The sequence below is a fragment of the Montipora foliosa genome, chromosome 4 (genome assembly GCF_036669935.1).
Source record: "Montipora foliosa isolate CH-2021 chromosome 4, ASM3666993v2, whole genome shotgun sequence".
Classification (NCBI taxonomy): domain Eukaryota; kingdom Metazoa; phylum Cnidaria; class Anthozoa; order Scleractinia; family Acroporidae; genus Montipora; species Montipora foliosa.
In genome coordinates this window covers 29,273,723-29,292,908 of record NC_090872.1, presented here as the reverse complement: position 1 = coordinate 29,292,908, position 19,186 = coordinate 29,273,723, and the positions used below count along the sequence as shown (strand labels likewise).

General features: G+C 39.9%; 3 protein-coding genes across 3 annotated transcripts in view; 1 reads left to right on the top strand and 2 right to left on the bottom strand.

Annotated features, from left to right (window-relative positions):
- The first annotated feature begins 4,117 nt into the window (after positions 1–4,117).
- On the top strand, positions 4,118–6,944 carry LOC137999153 (type I iodothyronine deiodinase-like). The gene is made up of 2 exons (XM_068844995.1): positions 4,118–5,039; positions 6,008–6,944. The coding sequence occupies exons 1-2, from the start codon at positions 4,554–4,556 to the stop codon at positions 6,290–6,292; spliced, it is 771 nt and encodes a 256-aa protein (XP_068701096.1). The 5' UTR covers positions 4,118–4,553; the 3' UTR covers positions 6,293–6,944.
- A 6,101-nt stretch (positions 6,945–13,045) lies between these two features.
- LOC138000548 (thyroxine 5-deiodinase-like) lies at positions 13,046–15,686 on the bottom strand. Its single transcript, XM_068847043.1, has 2 exons — positions 14,298–15,686; positions 13,046–14,013 (listed from the first exon to the last, which is right to left on the bottom strand). The coding sequence occupies exons 1-2, from the start codon at positions 14,775–14,777 to the stop codon at positions 13,744–13,746; spliced, it is 750 nt and encodes a 249-aa protein (XP_068703144.1). The 5' UTR covers positions 14,778–15,686; the 3' UTR covers positions 13,046–13,743.
- Positions 15,687–18,728: 3,042 nt separating this feature from the next.
- The window catches only part of LOC138000545 (calcium uptake protein 3, mitochondrial-like), a 36,564-nt gene continuing 36,106 nt past the window's right edge, over positions 18,729–19,186 (bottom strand). Inside the window, exon 13 of the mRNA XM_068847040.1 lies at positions 18,729–18,931. Coding sequence (XP_068703141.1) covers positions 18,863–18,931 — 69 coding nt within the window. The 3' untranslated portion in view covers positions 18,729–18,862. The remainder of the gene's footprint in view (positions 18,932–19,186) is intronic.

Below are 19,186 nucleotides of genomic sequence, written 5' to 3'. Positions count from 1 at the left end.
GCAAGTGATGCTAGACACCGTGGCGTTCGACTGCCCGGTCGTTGTGGACAACATGGACGGAACAACAAATAAAGCTTATGCGGGAATGCCAATTAACTATACATCCTACGAGGGCGAAATGTGGAATACGCGGGCGGCATTGGTCCTACCTTTTACAATCTAAACGAAGTCAAGGAATGGCTTCAATCTTACACCCAAACGTTGCATAAGAATAGGAGACACAGAGCTTAGGAACAAGAGAACTCGGTAAAGGATGTATTTCCATATAACACCTCGACTCAAAGAGAACTTTCAGTCGGAGACAACGAGCGCTTTCCGTATTGTGATTCAGTGGGTTGCAAAAGACAACTCCAACGTACGAGTTTGTGGATGAAATCTTAAAATGAGACTAATTAACTGAACTTCTACTCCACTGATTCCGAAGTACCCTTTAGTGGACACTGCAGTATATACACGAATACTCTCGAGTGATATATGAACTTATAATTTTGTACCATCGTTGTCCCTTCTCGTTACATATAACAGTTCGTCGAAGTAATTCAAACAGTTTTAAGGCAAAATTGAAATTTTTTCCACAGCTTGACTTTAAAAAAAGGGAATGGTAAAGGAATCGATCAAAAGCCTTTGGCGGTGAGAGCAAAAGGGACACGCGCGCGCAGTGGACCGTCAACTTTCGACGGCCCGCCCCGCACGTGCTGATGTAAAGTAGCAATATAGTTGTCATTCGCAAAAGACAAAATGATCTAGAAATGGCCAGCCAAGCCGGTGTCTGAAAGCACAATGCATACTGACATACCGCAGATTAACATCCTTTGGTAATATTCGATTTATATACAAACATTTAAGACTGAGTATATACTGAACCAATGAATTGTAGTCATAACACCGATCATTGCATCCGTGGCTAAATTTTTAGGCAACCTATCATGCAAAATACGCGGTTGCTTTTACCGAAAAGTCATTAATGATCCAGTGCCTCACGTTCAAGGCCTGTAGGGCATTCTTTAATTTCTTGCAAACAAGGGACTAATAAATGAAACAATAATAATCGTGAACATGTGTGCTCGTACTTTGTATCAGAGCCGTTTTACTTGCCAGTGACTCCTCGTGATTTCTTCTTGAGGCAAGAAATTCGAACTTGCTCCTTTGGCAAAAGAGTAGTAGTTTCTTTTGATACTGTTTGGTGATCTCCAAGCCAGTACTTTAACATCAAAGAACCCAGACTGGCGAAGTCGTTCGAGTTCGTCGGAAAAACGATCGTTTTCAATTAAGGCCCCAAAACACCTTGGAAACAAATGACGCCGCTAAGCATGTATTGGTCTTGCCAAGAAGGTTCATAACTTTTCACGTTTCGCTACATTTCGCAACCACTTACAGCCCCTATATTGGGGGGGTCCTCGATATTAGAATCTCGAAGATAGCTACTTTATTTCAAGTGAACAGTTAAGAATTACGAAAACATTTGATGACGTAAATTCGAATTTTGCTTCCGCATTACACAATAGTGAACAAATCTAGAAGTTTTGAATGAAAAACAAGGTGGGCCGACAGGAAAACTAAGTTATTTTTCCGAGAATTGTGTACAGTTCAAAGGCGTTTGAGCTGCAAGACGAAGACGAAAATCAACTTCTATTTTGTCTCAATGAGGCAATATAGGTTTAAGTACAATTAAGAGAGAATCAACGAATCATCCAAAAGAAAAGATGTTAATTTGTATGCCAAATGTCTAGCTGAAAAAAACAAGACACTTAATATGTCAAACATGAAAAATAAATCTCCCCTTATATCTGAAGGGGCAATAAGATTGAGAAAAACTGTTTTCGTTGAGAATGTGCTCTCGAGGCCGGACAGAACCTTATCAATTAGAACTTGCGTGTAAATTCCGTTGACATTTCCCGTAAGAAGGGAAGAAATTCCCGTGGAAAGAGCTCTCGAGGTCGCAACTGAACTCACCAAGTACAGCGAACGTGTAACTTTTTGACGTTTCCCATAAAGAAAGAACAAAAAAGAAAATGTGGAGTGCCTTTAACAAATTCGTGCTGAAAGCGGATGGACGCAAAAGCTTTGACGCGTTTGCAGTTTGATGTGTTCTACCGGCAAAGACGTCATGGACAAATGTTTACAAAAGTTTCTATAGGCCTAACCTTAAAAAACTATCGCTTTTTTCGCATTTGGTTTGTCACACTTCGATCTCTTGAAAAAAAAAATCAACCTTATACTTTGTCATCGGCCTTGCCTGCTTGAAGGATTACGACCCATTGATAACTTTTCTGTCTGCATCAATAAAACGATTCCTAAGTGTTGAAACAAATCTGTTTAATTTGTCGCGAACGAAACAACTGTAAATTTGTTCATAAGTCGTGAATATCGCAACAGATAGTTCGCTTTTTAAGGTTTATTTGCTGTGTCATTGTGAGCGCGTGCTTGGCTTCTGTTTGCAGTAGTGATAAACAGCCGAAAACACGCAGATAATGTCACGCAAAGTTCGACCAAAACTCCTCAGGCAAATTTTTGGTTAATTTGAAACATTGACTTAGTATTAACCTATTTTTTCTGAAATCATGCGCTCGGCTGGCGACCCTTTCATCTTAATGTAATTGACTATGTGCTTAACGTATTTTCCTCTTTTTCCAGAAGCGAAGAACATGATATAAGAGGAAGAGTTACAGTGACTGTCATGTTCCAACAATTTAGCACAAGCCATTGAAATGAAAGGTATGCAACAGTTTTAATATCAAATAGATTATTCTACGCATTCGTACCAGAAAATACGTCATTAAAGAAGAGTTATTGCGGCTTCCAAAACCTGAAATGACTCGAGTGAAGCCAAACCAATCTTAAAGTTGACAATAGATCCTTCAAAATCGCTTACGCCGGAACCCACCCTTTAAGAGTCTTTTAATCATAAATTCAGGATGAAACATCACATCTAACTCTGCGATGTTGGCACCGAAATGCTTAATGTAAAAAGGATAAACACGATACTGCAATGACACCACATGGATGTTTTCACGTCTCGGCGTTTGATTAACGCACGCGCACCGCAAAACCTTACGGCTTACAATTACTTAGACTCGCACAATGTACTTAAACTTTTAATCGCACATGCAATCTTCAGGTTTTTTCAACTTTTTTAAACACGAAAAGAAATTGTTCTATATTTTTAGATGCCGATGGACGATACCACTTTCTTAAAAATGCCTGTATTTGGTTCGCGATCGCTATAATACAACAGCGTTCACTGGCGTTTATTTTAAAAAACATTACACTTTAAACTAAGCTAAAACTTCCTGTTATTGCTTCAGTTGTTCCGTGGATTTAAAGAGTTCGTTAAAGATCTCGTCTGTCTTGTCTTTTAATTTAAACTAAATTCCAAGGTTTTTACTCTTGATTAGTTCGAAATATAAACATGAGAATCCGTAGAAACGAATTGTCTTTTTTAATTCAATAGCGTGTATTTGGAAAGTGCCCATGATTTCAACCAATGATGCAAATGCGAGAAAAGTTGTATGTAGAAGATTTATATTTTGTTACTAAGACAAACTAAGTTTTTTTTTTTTTGGCATTGCGTTTGCTCATTCATGTTTTTTACAAACTATTATTGTAAATTAAGAAGTCATTTTATAGCTGTAAAAATCCTTGTGAGAACGCGAAAAGTGGTTTCGTGTCTTACAAGTACATCGCCGCAATGTTTACAAGAGTCAAGAGTTCTTTACTAACGGCCACATACTGTGGTGAGAAAGTGCAAAATTAACAAACTAAAAGGTTACCTAGATTACCGCAAACATGGAATTTCAAAGTTTAAGTCTAAAACTATAACTAATCCTGGAAATCTGTTTGAATAATATTTACACTTCCACAGTCAAAATGCAACCAGTTGCACTATTGTGTAATTGAAAAAAAAATCAATGTTCGTAGGGGAAATCGCCGAAGTAATTGCCAAATAAATTATTTTGAACATAGGATTAAGTTGTTAAACACGACACACAAGCTCCAATGGATAGGCCGGCAGCGATGTCTAAATGAGATATCAGTTCTTCATGTTAAGAGGCTTAAGATATGAGACGACCTTTTCGTGATGAGCCCAATTTCTAGAGCAAATAGGGGTCACTTCGGAAAACTAGAAGTGCACAAGAAAGCTGGCCTAGGCCAGCATGGAAATATACCGCTTCATACACGCCTGCGTTGACGGTTCCCCAAGGCCTCAAAAACGTTTGCTGTGACTATAGGCGCGTGGGAATAATACCACACAACGCTGGAGCGAGGAAAAAGGCATCCGTGCGTGAGTCCGTGTGCTAATTCCGGTATGTTTGCGCAGCACTCGTATTCAAGAAACAAGCTTGTCATCTCCACCTCACGAAAGGACCATGTGAAAGGTCAGATCTCTCACAAGTGTTTTTAATTCCCAGAAAGCAAAATTTTTGACATTCCTTTGGTGCTCAGTGGTTATATATAAATTGACACAGTCGTCTTCGAAGATTAAACTCTACGATCGACCGGTAAGAGAGCGCTTTGGATAGTTGAAAAAAGAAAGACAAATCAGCATTCGCACCATGATGCTGCGTAAAATGTCAACCGTGTTTCGTAATTGCGCGGGAACTGTTCTACTCTTTTGTGCGTTTTTGTGTCTTCGGATTCTCCGCATCGTTCCCTTCAGCAAACGGATCGTAGCCAAGCTGGGAAAGACGGTCACGACATTGGATCTGCCCATCGACGACTATTGGGGTTCGCTCTTTTCGTGGAACATGTTCCAATCGGTGCGTTCTACAATTCTGGGTGACCTTCAAAAATCAGCGCGTTTTGGACAACGAGCGCCAAATCCCTCGGTTGTAACGTTGGATGGTGTTTCGCATCCTCATTTATTGAACTTTTGCCGGGGAAACCGTCCTCTTGTGCTAAACTTTGGCAGTTGGTCTTGCCCCGTGTTCAGAGCAAGAACTAAAGAGTTTTTAGAGATTGCGCATCAGTTTCATGACGTGGCCGACTTCCTTACCGTCTACATCGAAGAAGCACATCCTTCAAATGGCTGGGCGTTCGAGGTAAGAGCAATCCCTATTAAGCCTTAAACCGTTTCTTTTCACTAAATTAAAATCACTTTTTGGACATGTGACGCTTAACATAATGTCTTTCAAGTTTCTGTCAAGTCAAACACTTAAGTGTGACTATTCGAATTTAAGCGATCAGTTCTGCTGGCTGGGTGTAGCTCCATTCATAGTATCGATGTTGACTCTCAAGGAGATCCTTTTCAGAAAACTTTTCAAGATCTGTATTTTTAGTAATAAGCTATTTAAAATGGACGCCAGACAAGCATGCGCGTTCTTCGAAATCTTAAAATTAAGATTTATGGTCCGAAATTGAAAAAGGGACATATCTTTGTATGGAGAAAAAACAAGGCGCATACAGAGATCTAAAGACCAACATGGATTAGGTGTTATCGATCCGAGTTTTAAGTTAATGACAACTGCAAATAACGCATTTTTTACGCCACAGACTAAAACGCCCTGCGCTCCCAGCTCCTTGCGAAAGTCCCAGTAAGTTAAACGGTAATTGAAAAGTATCCCTGCTCCTTTCCGGTCTAACCACTCAGTAGCAAATTTAACGTCAAGAACAGAAGTTTCCCCTGATCTATTTAAAGACCCCGAGAGTTTCTTAGGCCGAGTTTTGAACCCACAACCCCCCGTGCAGCTGTCCGATACGGTGCCAACCGGTCGGGTAAAGCAGATGCAGAGAACGTCACAAATATATCCATGGGGCACGCAACCCTGGTATTTTGCCATGGGAATCTATTCGCATTTGCGTGAGGTACTTCCTGAATTGCCGTAAAACACAACGTTTATTAATTTAATTTCTCCCTTAATAATCTATCGAAATTAAAACTCTCATTTACTGTTAAAATGTCGCAGCCGTCACTGAGGGGTGCGCATTTCATAAATGGTCTGGCAAAGACCAGCCTTTGCAACCACTTTCACTATTTTAAGAAATTGAGTCAGTTTGTGTTGCCTTCCAGAATAACGTCAATATACCAAAGCACGAAACCTTGGAGCAAAGATGCCAGGCTGCGCGACTTATGTTGAGTTCATTCAAGTTTGACTGCCCCGTTGTAGTCGATACGATGGACGATGAAGCAAGGAAAGCGTACGGCGGATTCCCTATAAGACTCTACATATTAAAGAACAATAAAGTCGAATACGCCGGTGCAATAGGACCTACTTTTTACGCGCCAAAGGAGGTGAAACAGTGGCTTAAAAAGCACAAGGCCGAATCTTCTAAATCAGAGCGCCAAAGGGCGTGATGAGGCAACTAGAAGGCAAGGGGAGGGGAAAAGTTGCTTTGGCAGGCGAACTTCCCGTAAGCACACGAATTGGCCCAACAGCTTCGATGGAGCAACAGCAACACAAGGATCGCAAATCGAAGCCTGCACATTCCCTCTGACTATTTCAGGTCCCCAGAAACGATCATCAGGCAAATTCAGCTAGTGTCAGGCTTCCAAATCCGGAAGGTTTTACAAAAACCAATAACGTGGCAAGTTTACAGAGGGGCTGACTTGTTATTATAAGGCCTCAAGATTTCAAGAAGGAATTCTTAAGAACGCTTCAAGGCGGATAAGAATATTTTTAGTTTCTGGCTACATTTCGGTGTATCTCAAACAAAGCGATTATTTGTAGGTTTTGTTCAGGTTGGCCTTTGATTAAGTCCCTATTTGTTTGCTTAACAGATAAGAAGGGAAGGCGTTCGCAGTGTGGTCATGAATCTCTAGAAATAACTTCTTAGAGAGTCGCGCCGGTTGTAATTTCAAGTTCAGTGTTATAAACGGTTGTTGATAAAAGAAAAAAGTCGGCCTTTGTAAGTTATTTTATTATATACGATGTAAAAAAGGCGCTTTGTCTATTATCTAGAAAGTGCTATCCCATTGTAAATAAAGTAAAATTTATCCTGGCGAACAATTTCTTGTATGTCCTGCATATAGACCTTTATTTTCCGCGTGTGATCGTATAGCGTTGTTCAAACTGAGGTATTGTACACTTGTATTGTACGTATTATTAGGATCGAGTAATTGTTCCTAAAGCGTGAACTTGGAAAGTTTTTAAAAAGGATTTTTGTGGAAAGGTTAAATCACCATTGAGGTAAACGTCAGTTCCAGTTGATTAGCACAGATTGCGTGCGATTGAAAAGAAGGTTCGTGTTGATTTTGCCTGCCCCCAATAGGGTTAAGTCAACGGGCAGTCGCTCTAAATGTCGCAAAGCTCATTGACGTATTTCACCGCTTATTAAATCCCCGAGTTTGGACAACGCATCCACACAATCCGTCAAAGTTCAAGAATTGGTAGGCTCTTTCCTTGAACTAAATTTGAACCAGACGAGCAAGTCACGCGACCCACTGCAAGAAATCGGCGCTGTACAACGCACTTAATTAACATTATTGTGTTCCAAACCAAAGGCCGGAAGGCATTCGTAACTGTTTACATGTTTACAATTCCTTTGTTGAGGCTTTCTGTATCAAACATTCAAATCATTTTACTGTCTCGTGAAAAAAGTTCTGTTGAGCACGAGAAATTAAAGTTTAGCTGTTGTTCACTGTGACTGCTGGTTCGATCATCGTTTTAGAGAGAATTGGTTTTGCTCTCAACCTGTAAAATTGTTTGGTCAAAAGGTTTTCGCAAACAACAACTGCCAAGTATCAACTTGAGTCGGGTTTACCGCTCACCAAAAAGTGTTGGGCCCAAAGACACTGCGCTGATTTTGAAAAAGAGACATGGTCGCTCATGCAAACGAAAAAATTATATCGTGACTTGTGCTAAGCTGGCGAAGTGCATATTCCTTTGACACAAATTAGGTGTTAATAATCATTGAAAATGAGTGATGAAACAATGAAACGATGACGGAGAGAGGCTCAAAACAAAACAAGTTCAAGTGGTCAAAGGACAATCAATTAGGGGGCGATTTTAGCAAACAAAAGGAGACCGTATCGACGTTGGTATCGGTGATGCCCTGTCAAACTTGTCCATCGTAAGTGTGTTGGTTAAGGCGGCATTGTTAGTAAAACGGTGCCTGTGAGTCCAGTTCTTTTCATCTCCGCATAAACAAATGTCTGTCAATATTTGTGTAAACCCTTAAGATTATCTGAACGTGCGAATTCGCACTGAATGGGCCTCAGTTTAATTTCCGAGGGTCAACTGAGAGAATAGGAGCTCATTACAAGCTTCTCAAGGCAGATACGTTCCAATTAACGTTAATTTCCTTTCTCCATTTCTTCACAGTGGGAAATATTATTTGAAAGACATTTCGCGTGATTTACTTAGTTGGACCACCTATGTATACAGAGCATAAACATGACAGTCACGCGTATCGAATCTGCCAAAGCAATTTTAATTTTTTTCCTCAAATTCCTCTGCCGAAAAATAGAAAGAGAAGGGAACCATAAGAGAATAACTTTCTAATGGTATAGTTCGATGTTCAAACTTAGCCAGACAACAAAGTCAACTGAAATTTCTAGACAAATAATGCGGATCAGAGTTTAATCACATTTTGAAGGAAATTTCTTCAGCCTCATACAGACGTGAAATAAGAATAATGGTCTATGCCGTGAGCGGGGGCGGACAGAGTAGAAACTAATGTGTAAAGAAATAATAGGGCTGATGGCATTTCAGCGTTTCAAATTTGGTGTATATAAATATACAACATGACAACCCAGTTATTGTTGTGTAATTTAATAACCTATTTGTCAGGCCAGAATTAAGCGACAATGCTATGGTCAATTTTAATAACATCTTTACTTTGTTAGATAGTCCATTTGAGGCACTTGCGTTCCTCATTGAGGTCTATTGGATTTGAAGCATAAATGTTTTGTATTTACGTATTCGCAATCGTCTTATTACTGGATTGGAGTTAAGGTTGGAAAATCTTAATGACTCCTATCAATAGAAACCCTTCTGCAAAGGAAATTGCTTTCCGCTTTTGACAAATACAAAGATGATCTATTTCTCAAATAGAAAATGTATAACAAAGTTAAATTGTGAGCAGAAATCAACACATCTAAGTATACAAGTGAAATGTGGTTCAACTAGAGATTGAAGTTGGATCTCCAGATTAACGGTTAGATGTATATTAAAATCGTCGCTCGGACTGATCTATAAAGACCATTCAAGGACACCACTCCCAAGTCGATGGGTAATGCACGCCCCAAACCCGGCCCTGGGGCCAGTTTCTCGAAAGTCCCGAAACTTTATGGGCCATTTTCGGGTGTCACAATTCCCTCTGCATCTCAAGAACGGAGAGGATTTCAGTCATCAAACTTCATAGTCAGTTTGCTTTTTGTTACCGTGAAAACATGTTAAAAAATCGGCTTTCCTGTACAAGTGCTTGGCAAGTTCACAAATGGCTTTTCGGGACTTTGGAGAAACGGGCCCTTGGAAACATTTATCAAGTACATCAGGGTTGACAATGACTGGTTCCTTTATTTACTTTGGACCGCCAATATATTCCGCTTTGAGGGCAATTTAAAGGGATTTCTGGCAGAATAACTCGTAAATCAACTGAAGCTATGATCCTCGCAGTTATCAATGCAATTTCAGCAATTGCGTGGAGAAGCCTGAAAAATTCAGTCCTGAAATTTCCAGGCTTCTCTACGCAACTGCGAGGATCATAGCTTCACTTGATTTAATATCCGCAGTTCAATATATGATTCATTTCATATCTATCATTTAATCGTTAACTCATAAATTGTTACGTTGAGAACAGAAATGAACACAGCTAACTGAGAAGACAACTAAAAATACGGTTCAGCCAGGAAACAAACTGCGTTCCCCTTGTTGACGAGAGGATGCCTTAAACCACTGAAACCACCGATGAAGGTTCGGTTCTGTTCGTCTGCGCACGATAAAGAAAATTTTTTCTCGCTTGTTCAGGGAATATGCTCTCCGATGACTGCAAATCGTCCATACAAGTCAGAAAGAGATCTGTACCTCTTTAACGTGTTTTTTTAAAATACAGTCCCACCAAAAGATGGCTAATTTTTCACACGAATTAAATTGTCACAATGATATTTAGACTTGCAGCTTGTATTTTAAGAGCAACGTTAGTAAATGAATTAGCTTGTGGCCCCACAGCGGCACCTCATAAGGGATGCCTAGGCTACGATAGGAACTATACGGTGCATTCATTCCCAGGAGGACAAGACAGTCCGAAAAGTCATCTCCGCGGGCGTTCACCTTTGACAACAGTCAGCTGGATTGAAATGAAAATATTTTGAATAAGGAAACACAATAAGCCCAAGAGAGATATCAATAACAGTTTAAACTTTCTTAATTTCATGCTTTTTTTTTCTATAATGTGCTTTTTGTGAAAGAAACACTGACGAAATTTAAGACTTGTTATTCGAGCGTCAACAACGCACTATCATTTGAAAATTTGGTTTGTTTACATCTTCAAAACTTAGTGTGATGCAAAAAGAGAGCACACGTTTGTTTTGGATTCTATGCAGAACAAAGAGATTGATAAAATTGTCTTTCCTTTTATTTTCCTAAATTAGCTTTCGACACATTATCAATCAAACTACATGAGCAATTTCAAAAGTTTGAAACATTTTTTGTTATCTTTTTTTTATTAATGTAGCTTCTAAGTTGAGGTGAGTATTCTTAGCACCTCTTTGAAATCGTGATGGAATTCAGTTAAAATAGATAGCAACCAAAAAATAAAATCTGCAAACAGGCGTCCCGCTGACGTTCACCCATTCCAAAGTTTCAGCATTTTAAGGTCAAACAACTAAACTTTCAACAGGTTAAAAATAGACCTTTGTCGAAAATAAACCACATCTGCCATAAACGAGGTTGCAGAGGAACAACGAGAAAGGATCACGCACATGCCGTGTTGAAACATCTGGGGTTTGAAAATAAAAACACCAGAAATTCGATCAGATGTTTTTCTTGTCCCAGTGTTTGTAATGCAAACAGCTTCCATGTCTGTTTGCAAATATTACCTCATCGATTTGACTATTTCAAAAGATACGTGTTTTACTTAAACGGGTAAGGTCAGCGCAATTCAACCGAAAACAAGATTTTCTGTTCAAAAATGACCACTCTGAGGAAACATCAGTGTCTTTTTCCCGTAATACAACAATTCATCCGTATCATACGCTTTAAAAATAAATCTTCACTGTTGCCTTTTATCAATAAGCCGTGGGATTTTTTCAAAATCGCTTCAGGTTATGATTTAAAACAAAGGAGCACAGATCTGAATTTTCAAATCGCGAAAGGTTTGGGTACGTGGCTATGTTACAAAAACTGAACCTGAACCGACAGTGACGAAGTCGTCTTTTGCAATGTGCAGCCCTTTATTATTTTGCAAAATGGAATTTGAAAGTAGTTATCTTTGATGATCTTTTGTAATCTCAATAGAGGAAATTTAAGAGTTTAGGACTTTGAAGTGTGCTATTGATTTTTCCATCGCGGGAGGTTTGACTAATTCGAAGTTTCGAGATAAGCCCTGGACTATTTAACGTTGAAAACGGATTTCCATTTAGAATTCACGGGACTGCACAGAGTGCTTTAGCTCCCAATGACGTAAATTGATCTAATACCTATTATTCTTATCAAATTAGATTTAAGAAACTCAAATCTATCAAGTCCTCTTGAAAAAGATATTGCCGCTCAGAAGTACTTTTTTACAAAAAATTACTCAATTTTTGATCTTAGGTTAGATTGATGCAGTCCGGCGTTAGATAATCGAAGTGAACTCGTTGTAGAAAAAATGGGAAAGAAGAGACTGACGCACACTGAAGTTAAGATGTCTAGCAGTCAGTTCCATGTCAAATCTTGAAGTTTAACTTCCCATCCGCCATCCCTTCGCTAAGGAAAATGACGAGTAAAAACAAATAAGAAAAAAAAAATCGCATTTAATACCCTATACTTTGGACCGAAAACATTGCCAGCCGACTGCCAACCAAAAAGAAACTCATGGCATTGCATGTGCAAGAAACGTATCGTGGTTTTGTGATCATGTGGGGATTTGTTGGATTGTTGTCACGCGATGACAGAAACGTCACGCGAAAATGGATCGAACACGCGAGATTTCGAAAGAACATTAAATTGGGGTTTACCTACGCGAGATTCCGATACCCCAAGCAAGTGTCACGAGTCATAATCTTTTTTAGACGCGACTAAGACAATTTTCAGTTTGTTTTTCGAATTTTCGTCTCTGACATGACCACACCGGAACTTGTCAATTCCAATAGATTCTGCATGGCCTTTAATTAACAAGGAAGGTGATGAAATGATCTACACGTAGGCAATTAAAAGCAAGGTTTACAAACAATATCCGACATCTAAACTTTTTTCGCAACCGTGGTACCGCCATCAAAGATTGAGAATACAACCTGTTAAAATGGACAGTAATTGAAGCCTAACGGAGTGCTTATGGCTCTTTTAAAAACAGAACCCATGTCGTATGGTATCTTTAAGCAAATTACATTCCAACGAGGGACCGTTTGGTCGAGTGGAACGTGTCAGTGATTTTTGGTCGTAAATCAAGGTTAACTTCCTTGATCATAGAGTACACACGCGCTGGCGTATGAGTCGTTTACGACGGAGATGAAATGTCACGCGATATATAACCTTTGTTTGACAACAAACCAGGCTTATGAGGGGACAGATTAACATCGGTACCATACGGGCTTTGCTGGGCAACAGCAAACGAGCAGAATTGTCGCAGGGGGAAGGCGCCTTAAACGAAATATCCATCGCGTGATGAACCTAGTTTCAAAACCTTTGTTATTTGCAGGCCCTTTGGGGTCATTTAACGAGAAAACAAGTCGTAATTGGACAATACGCTTTGTTTGAACCACTTTATGGCATTACGCAGATTGGAATTTCCTTAGCGATGAGTCCAATGTTTTCTTTTACAAGTCTGATCTCTTAAGCGCGACTACATTCTAGAGATCTTGAAACACTAGAGAAACTTGTACCCTTTTCCGGTGAAGGGAAGACAGTCAAGTTGATCTCGTGACATATCCCAATTCCTCTTTTTTCATAACTTCAAAACAAAATAGTAATCAGATTTCATGTTTATTCTAAGATAAAGAAAAGGCAAAAGCAATGGTTTGATGCATAAAAAAAAAAAACAAAGAAAACCAGTGCATTGATAAAATCTTTGATGTTTTTAATTTTTTTCTGCGGTTTTATCCTTTATGTGATTAATAACTCAACTGAACTTTCTCGTTTATAACTAATTCTTCTATGTCTAGCTTGATGACTTCGATTGGCCACTTGTAGGCAAAGTCCACGCAATGTGGTTTTATGCGGGTGTAAATTGATCGTATCTGAGGTTCTTTAGTCTCTTCACTATGGCTAAATTGTGCCGGTCTCTTAGAGTTTGAGAGCATGTGATGTTGAAGTACAAATCCCTAATGTGTAAACCTTTGAAAGCATGAGTTACAACGTATAAACCAAACAGGTTTCGTTCGGTATTGCCAAGGGCTCACGAAAGGTTTTTCGCGTCATTTCGCCGGAGCTCATATCGCAACGTATGCGATCAGGTATGACCACTTTTTCTTCACGCTTCCACGAGCGTAAAGGCTTCATCTTGGCGTTTGATAGTCACATGGAGAGGAAAACCACCACGAGTCCACGATTTTCCGTATTTCCACTGCATAGTGACTGCCACGTACCGATATAAAGTTCCCTGTTACTCAACAGAGTCACTTTCCTTGTTTGTTGTCAGTCATTCATACCACTGATATTGAGCTGATGGTTACACGTTAATTTCACTCTCTTTCCATCTCTGAAGCCATTTTCTGACTTCTCCAGTTTTGTAAAACGTAGGTCCCATACCGCCAGTAAATACCACTATGCCATTCAAAATGATGCATAGACGAATTGGAAGAGCGCCATAAGCTAAATTTGCCTCGTTCTCCGCAGAATCCACCAAAACTGGGGCCTGCACTTTGGATGCATGTAACATCAGCTGTGCAGCTTTGATCCTTTCTTCGATAGTTCGATGCTGCTTGACGGCAAAATCTGTCTGAATTATGCAAACAAACAAAACGATCCACGCGTCAGTTGAGCTGACTTGCATTGCCTAATCATTTCTTCTATGAACACGTCGCATTTCTGGCGTAAGGCATGCACTGCAATTTCACGCCATAAATTCGCATTTACAGCAAAACAAGAAAAACCTATGCAGTTCCCTCATGAACGGTCCACTATATTACGCAATGACTAAAGTGGCAATGTGCTTGGATTAATCGAAAATTAGACTTAACTGAGACAACACTCAAATTCTCGACATATTGTCGAGATCATTACCTTGAATGCCCATCCATCCGTCGGGTGCGCCTCTGATATATAAATGACCAAAAAATCCGCGATGTCACTGAATTCTGCCATGATGCTATTGAATTCGCGCAATCTCTCCATAAAAACAGGACACGTGCAACTTCCAAAATTTACAACGAGCGGACGACGCTCTCTTGCAAAGTCCAAGAGGTGAGTTCGTGATTGTCCATCCGTAGAGAAGAGAGACGGATTTGGAGCTTCTATACCCCGCTTAGCCTTCCTCTGCAGATCTATCATTAACGTTGAAGTTACAGCTTTGTACATCTGCCATCCGAATAAACTCTCACCGTAGACGTCTTGGCTCATTTCAGCTCCCGCAAACTTGATGAACAAACGGACGACCAGCTTACGAAATAGCAGCGTGCAAAACAGAAACCGAAGGATAGCGAACGCTAACAAAAGGGCTATCGATGCCGTGTAGAAGGGAACAGCGACCGACATCGACGGCATCAGGGAGTCGATTCCTTCAGCTGCAATTTTCTTGTGTCGCCGATTCAGTTCCTTACACGTTGAAACTGCCAGTCAGTTGTAACTGGAACAAACTCACGGACGAAAGCATGCGCGGGGATCATTGACTAGCAAGAAATTTGATTCAATAAAATGATGCTTCGACCTTATGAACTTTTGCGTGATGTTTTGGGGTAACGAAGAAATTTGCGCACCAGTTAAAGAGGTAGGCGGGTCATTTAGGACTCAATCATTTTAACACGAGACCCCGGCACAAGGTAATCTTGGCTTTGCTTTTAGAGGATGACACAATTTCAGTTCCGATGAAACACCTAAGAATGTCATTTTGAAGCCCTGAGACACTGATTTGACCGATTAAAACTTCTGAGCAGCTTTAAGATGTGCTGGCTTAGACAAGTCTTGTTTACGATTATGCATGAACTACCGTTGACCTTGCAAGCTGCAGCCATTAACACGCAATGTCTCGCGCACTTTTGACAAGATTTTCTCCTTCCCTTTTTAAACCCAAATTCTTAATGGTGTCTTTTTCAACTGAGAAGTGACGTGAAGTGCAAAGGCTCGTTCGTCAGCGGAGCCGTTTCAAAGTTCTGTATTTTGCCACTTAAACCGATGACGTCACCTGCTGAGGAGAAAGATAAACGGACTGAGACCAGCTGTCAAAAGCCCTGTTTTTCGACAGCCGCGTTGTTCTTTACCCTCCTGCAAGAAAAACGCCCCTTTTAAATAGTCCTTCGTGTGGTCGACCACAGGCGAAACTAATGTTGCACGCGATTGCACAACCCGAGCTTTCGAATTAACTTCCTTGGCCGCTAAACTTCAGAATATCGTGTTGCGCTTCAGTATTTTTCCTGAAGCAATTTGCTTTTTTTTTATTTTCCGTACGCAAACGTTGAATGCGCTTCAAATTAGCACATTGCTACAGTCGTTAATCGCTCTTTAATAGACATTTTCCGGTGTGGAGGGATTTTGTCACGACAGCTCTTTCTTCACTCAGTCGATTCACGAAAAAAAGTGTCATCAGCGATTACTTTATCCGCTACTTTCGTTGCGGGAGGTACGTCATCGCCTTCTTATCAACACCGCTCCTGACTGACTAACAACATTTATTATAATCTGAACTACGGATATCAGATTTCCAGCATTTTCATTGGCTCGCTGGACACAGGCTATCAGTTAATATACCTGCTGTACCTAATATGGTCAAGGAACGCGTCCAAAATAAAGCGAGCTGAAAACATCTTTGCATCTCTGAGAAAAAATGGCCGACAAAAGCCGTTTTGGACAGGCATTGACCGAGGCAGAAATCGATGCTTTAGTGGAAGAGTTGTTGATCCTGGAGTTTTTAATAAAACAATTATTCTACTCGGGTTTCTTGGATATAAAATGATTATAACCAACTAGTCGCCCAGCGCGCCCTCGTAGAATAATTGTTAAACAACCGAAGCCGGCTGGTCGCTTTGAAAATCATATACCTTTCCTCACAAAGTTTTAAACCCTTGAAGGAAACAATGATATGTCGTCATTCTTTCTATTGTTTTAGCAATTGTTTGGGGTCAGGGTTGCAAACCAATAGCGAGTTATCTTTAGATCACCCAAAGTTTTTTCGCTTCCGTTACTTGATTTCCTTACTCAAGAAAACTGAATTGTTGTCAAACGGCCTCCCATCCATTTTGTCAAGATTATGGCGAAAGTAACAAATTGCCAAGAAGAAACAAAAGCCGCGAAATTCTAATCTTATCGTTAACGTTGAACAAGAATCAAACAGGAGCAAAACAAACTTAAAAATATAAAGACCCGTGCTTGCAACTTAAATCCCAATTATGAATTAATCCATAATAAATTTAGCAATGCCCTTAGCTGGAGTTTTCCAAGGGCAACGGGGCATAAGAAATGGCACCTCAGAGGAAAAATTCGACAAATAGTTTTCACCTCTTGTTTTTTGGCTTAGTTCATTCCAAATTAAACGATTCACTCGCGGTTTCTTGGTTTCATTCAATTTACTAGAGAGTATGCTTTTTTTAGAGAACGCGCATTTCTGGGAGTGAAAAGGCACGAGCACTTAATGGAGTTATCAACACATAGTTCTTCAGGAATCTTTTCAAAAACCGCACAATAAAGCACTTGAATGCGTATCATAAATAACCCATATTTATACAAGGCGGTATTTTTAAGCATGCAGTCTTTGGGGTTAAGAAGAGAAAGAAGTAACTCAAACGAACACAGCAGCTTTAGTAAAACTTAAACTAATCGGTGTAAGGATGAATTTGGAACTATCAAAGACCAAGGTGTTGATCAAAGCGAGATTTCGAACTGAGATGCATCACCGCGAATTTCCGGTGCTTCAACTACTAAAACATCCCGCCTTCGTTGATAAATCGAATTCTCGTGACCAGGAAATTGATCATAATGTGCACGTTGCCACGTGCAACAAGGAACAACGACGTGTGTGTGATGTTAAGTTACACGCGCTCACATTGTGCCTTTCTTGTGGTTACATATACATCGATTCCCGCCACGCCACGCCATTGCTGAAAACGTTGTTCATAGTTGGCATGACAGGAGTATAAATTAAGTATACACTTCAGTACGAGCAAATTCTTTACCACCAGAGCATATTCGTTTGTTATGCAAATCTACTGACTTAGAACTGCTCAAAGTACGACTAGGTTTCAATTCATGGCCGTTTGGCCTGGGATCGAACCACACGCTTTTCTGATGCTAAAACAATCGACAGAGCCGTTTTAGGCAAGAGTTTTCAAAGTTAAAAAAATGGGTTAACTTTTTATCCTTGTCCAAAGCAACAAAAGATGAAGATGCGCGAAGAATGATCTACATGCTGCTTTGCTACGTTGTGATAGGCAACTGTGCAAAGTCAAACCAATCATATATCCCTGCAAAGATGTTTTCCCGCGAAAAGCGCCTGCAACAGGCATTTACCCCCATACGTCTGATTGGTTCTTTTAGTCGTTTACTTCCATCGAGATTGGTCCAAAAAAACTAGGCCACCTGATCGACTATACATCAAAATACCCCTTATTGGAGTTATCAGCGGTTTTGCCACATGAACGAGGCTAAGGGGTCATTTTGTATTGAACTGAAAACACATCTTTAATAATAAGGACCATTTCATCGCTTTTTTCAAATTTCCCGAGTCTTTTACTGTTTCCAGAGGCTACTGTGATATCGTTTACGCACTTCAAAAGCGTGTGTTACTCTCCAATGCGCAAATTGGATACAATAAGCGTTCACGCTAGGCAAGTTTTCCGCTTTTCACGTAAATGACCAAAATACATGACTGCAGTATGCAGAAAAGGCGTATTGACGATAACGACAATAACATGACAATTACAAAAATAACTTAGCCTAATTGGTAACGTAATTATAAACAAGCGCGCGACCCAGTTGGTCAACAAATGCGTCATCGTATTCCACAATTATTCCACGAGTCCTCACTGGATATGAGATGGTAAATAATCATGATGGCACGACGTACTGAGTTGGTTATAGTTAACAAATCTCATACCCAGAAAGCGCGACTGGAATAACTTTGTATTAAATTTTAATAAGATGCTTCTGGAATTTAGCACCGTGACAGTAATTGGCGCAATCAACGGAAACAGTATACAGTGTAAGAGCTCTGATCACCACGATAACGTGAACTACCCAGAACGCTGGAAAAACAATATCACAGATTGACATTAACCTAAATGATATTGCTTGTCACATATCCAACGGAATTATTGTCTAATAATTTGGTCTCGGGGTTGATTCGACAACATTCAACCAGCATTCGGTATATTGTTATTAACACTGCGAGATTTTTTTAAGGAGGCGCCCTGTTGGGCATCACATGAATCTTCCGGTACAACTGAAGAGGAAGAATGAAGTTACAAATAACATCAGATATTACGTTGGAGCGCCCATAAATTCTCACCTAATACTCGACAGCATTTATTTAGACACTCTACAATACATCTAATTGACTGTGTGGCAGCCAATCGTGTAGCAGACACCGAACTTATGTCCTCATAATAATTTCAATCAATACAATGTTTTTTCAAAGCTTACTACAAAGACATTTCTTTCTTGACGCACTTCTTGAAACCCTGCCACCCCTGCTTCTCTGTTGAAGACGTCTAAGGGAAAAAATTGAACATGTTAGCAAAAGACATTTTAAAAATTGTTTCTATACAAGAAAGACTGACTAAGCCATGGATCCGCCGATCGGTTGGAACCACATAACGGGAGTAATACATTGTGGATTCAATACCATACTGTTCCCACATTCAGTCTTAAAAATAGAGAGATAAAAGACACTTTATCGTTTGATTGAATAAGAATCCTGGAAGTGATGATTTAACACGGTATATTTGGCACGGTTTCAAAGCAAC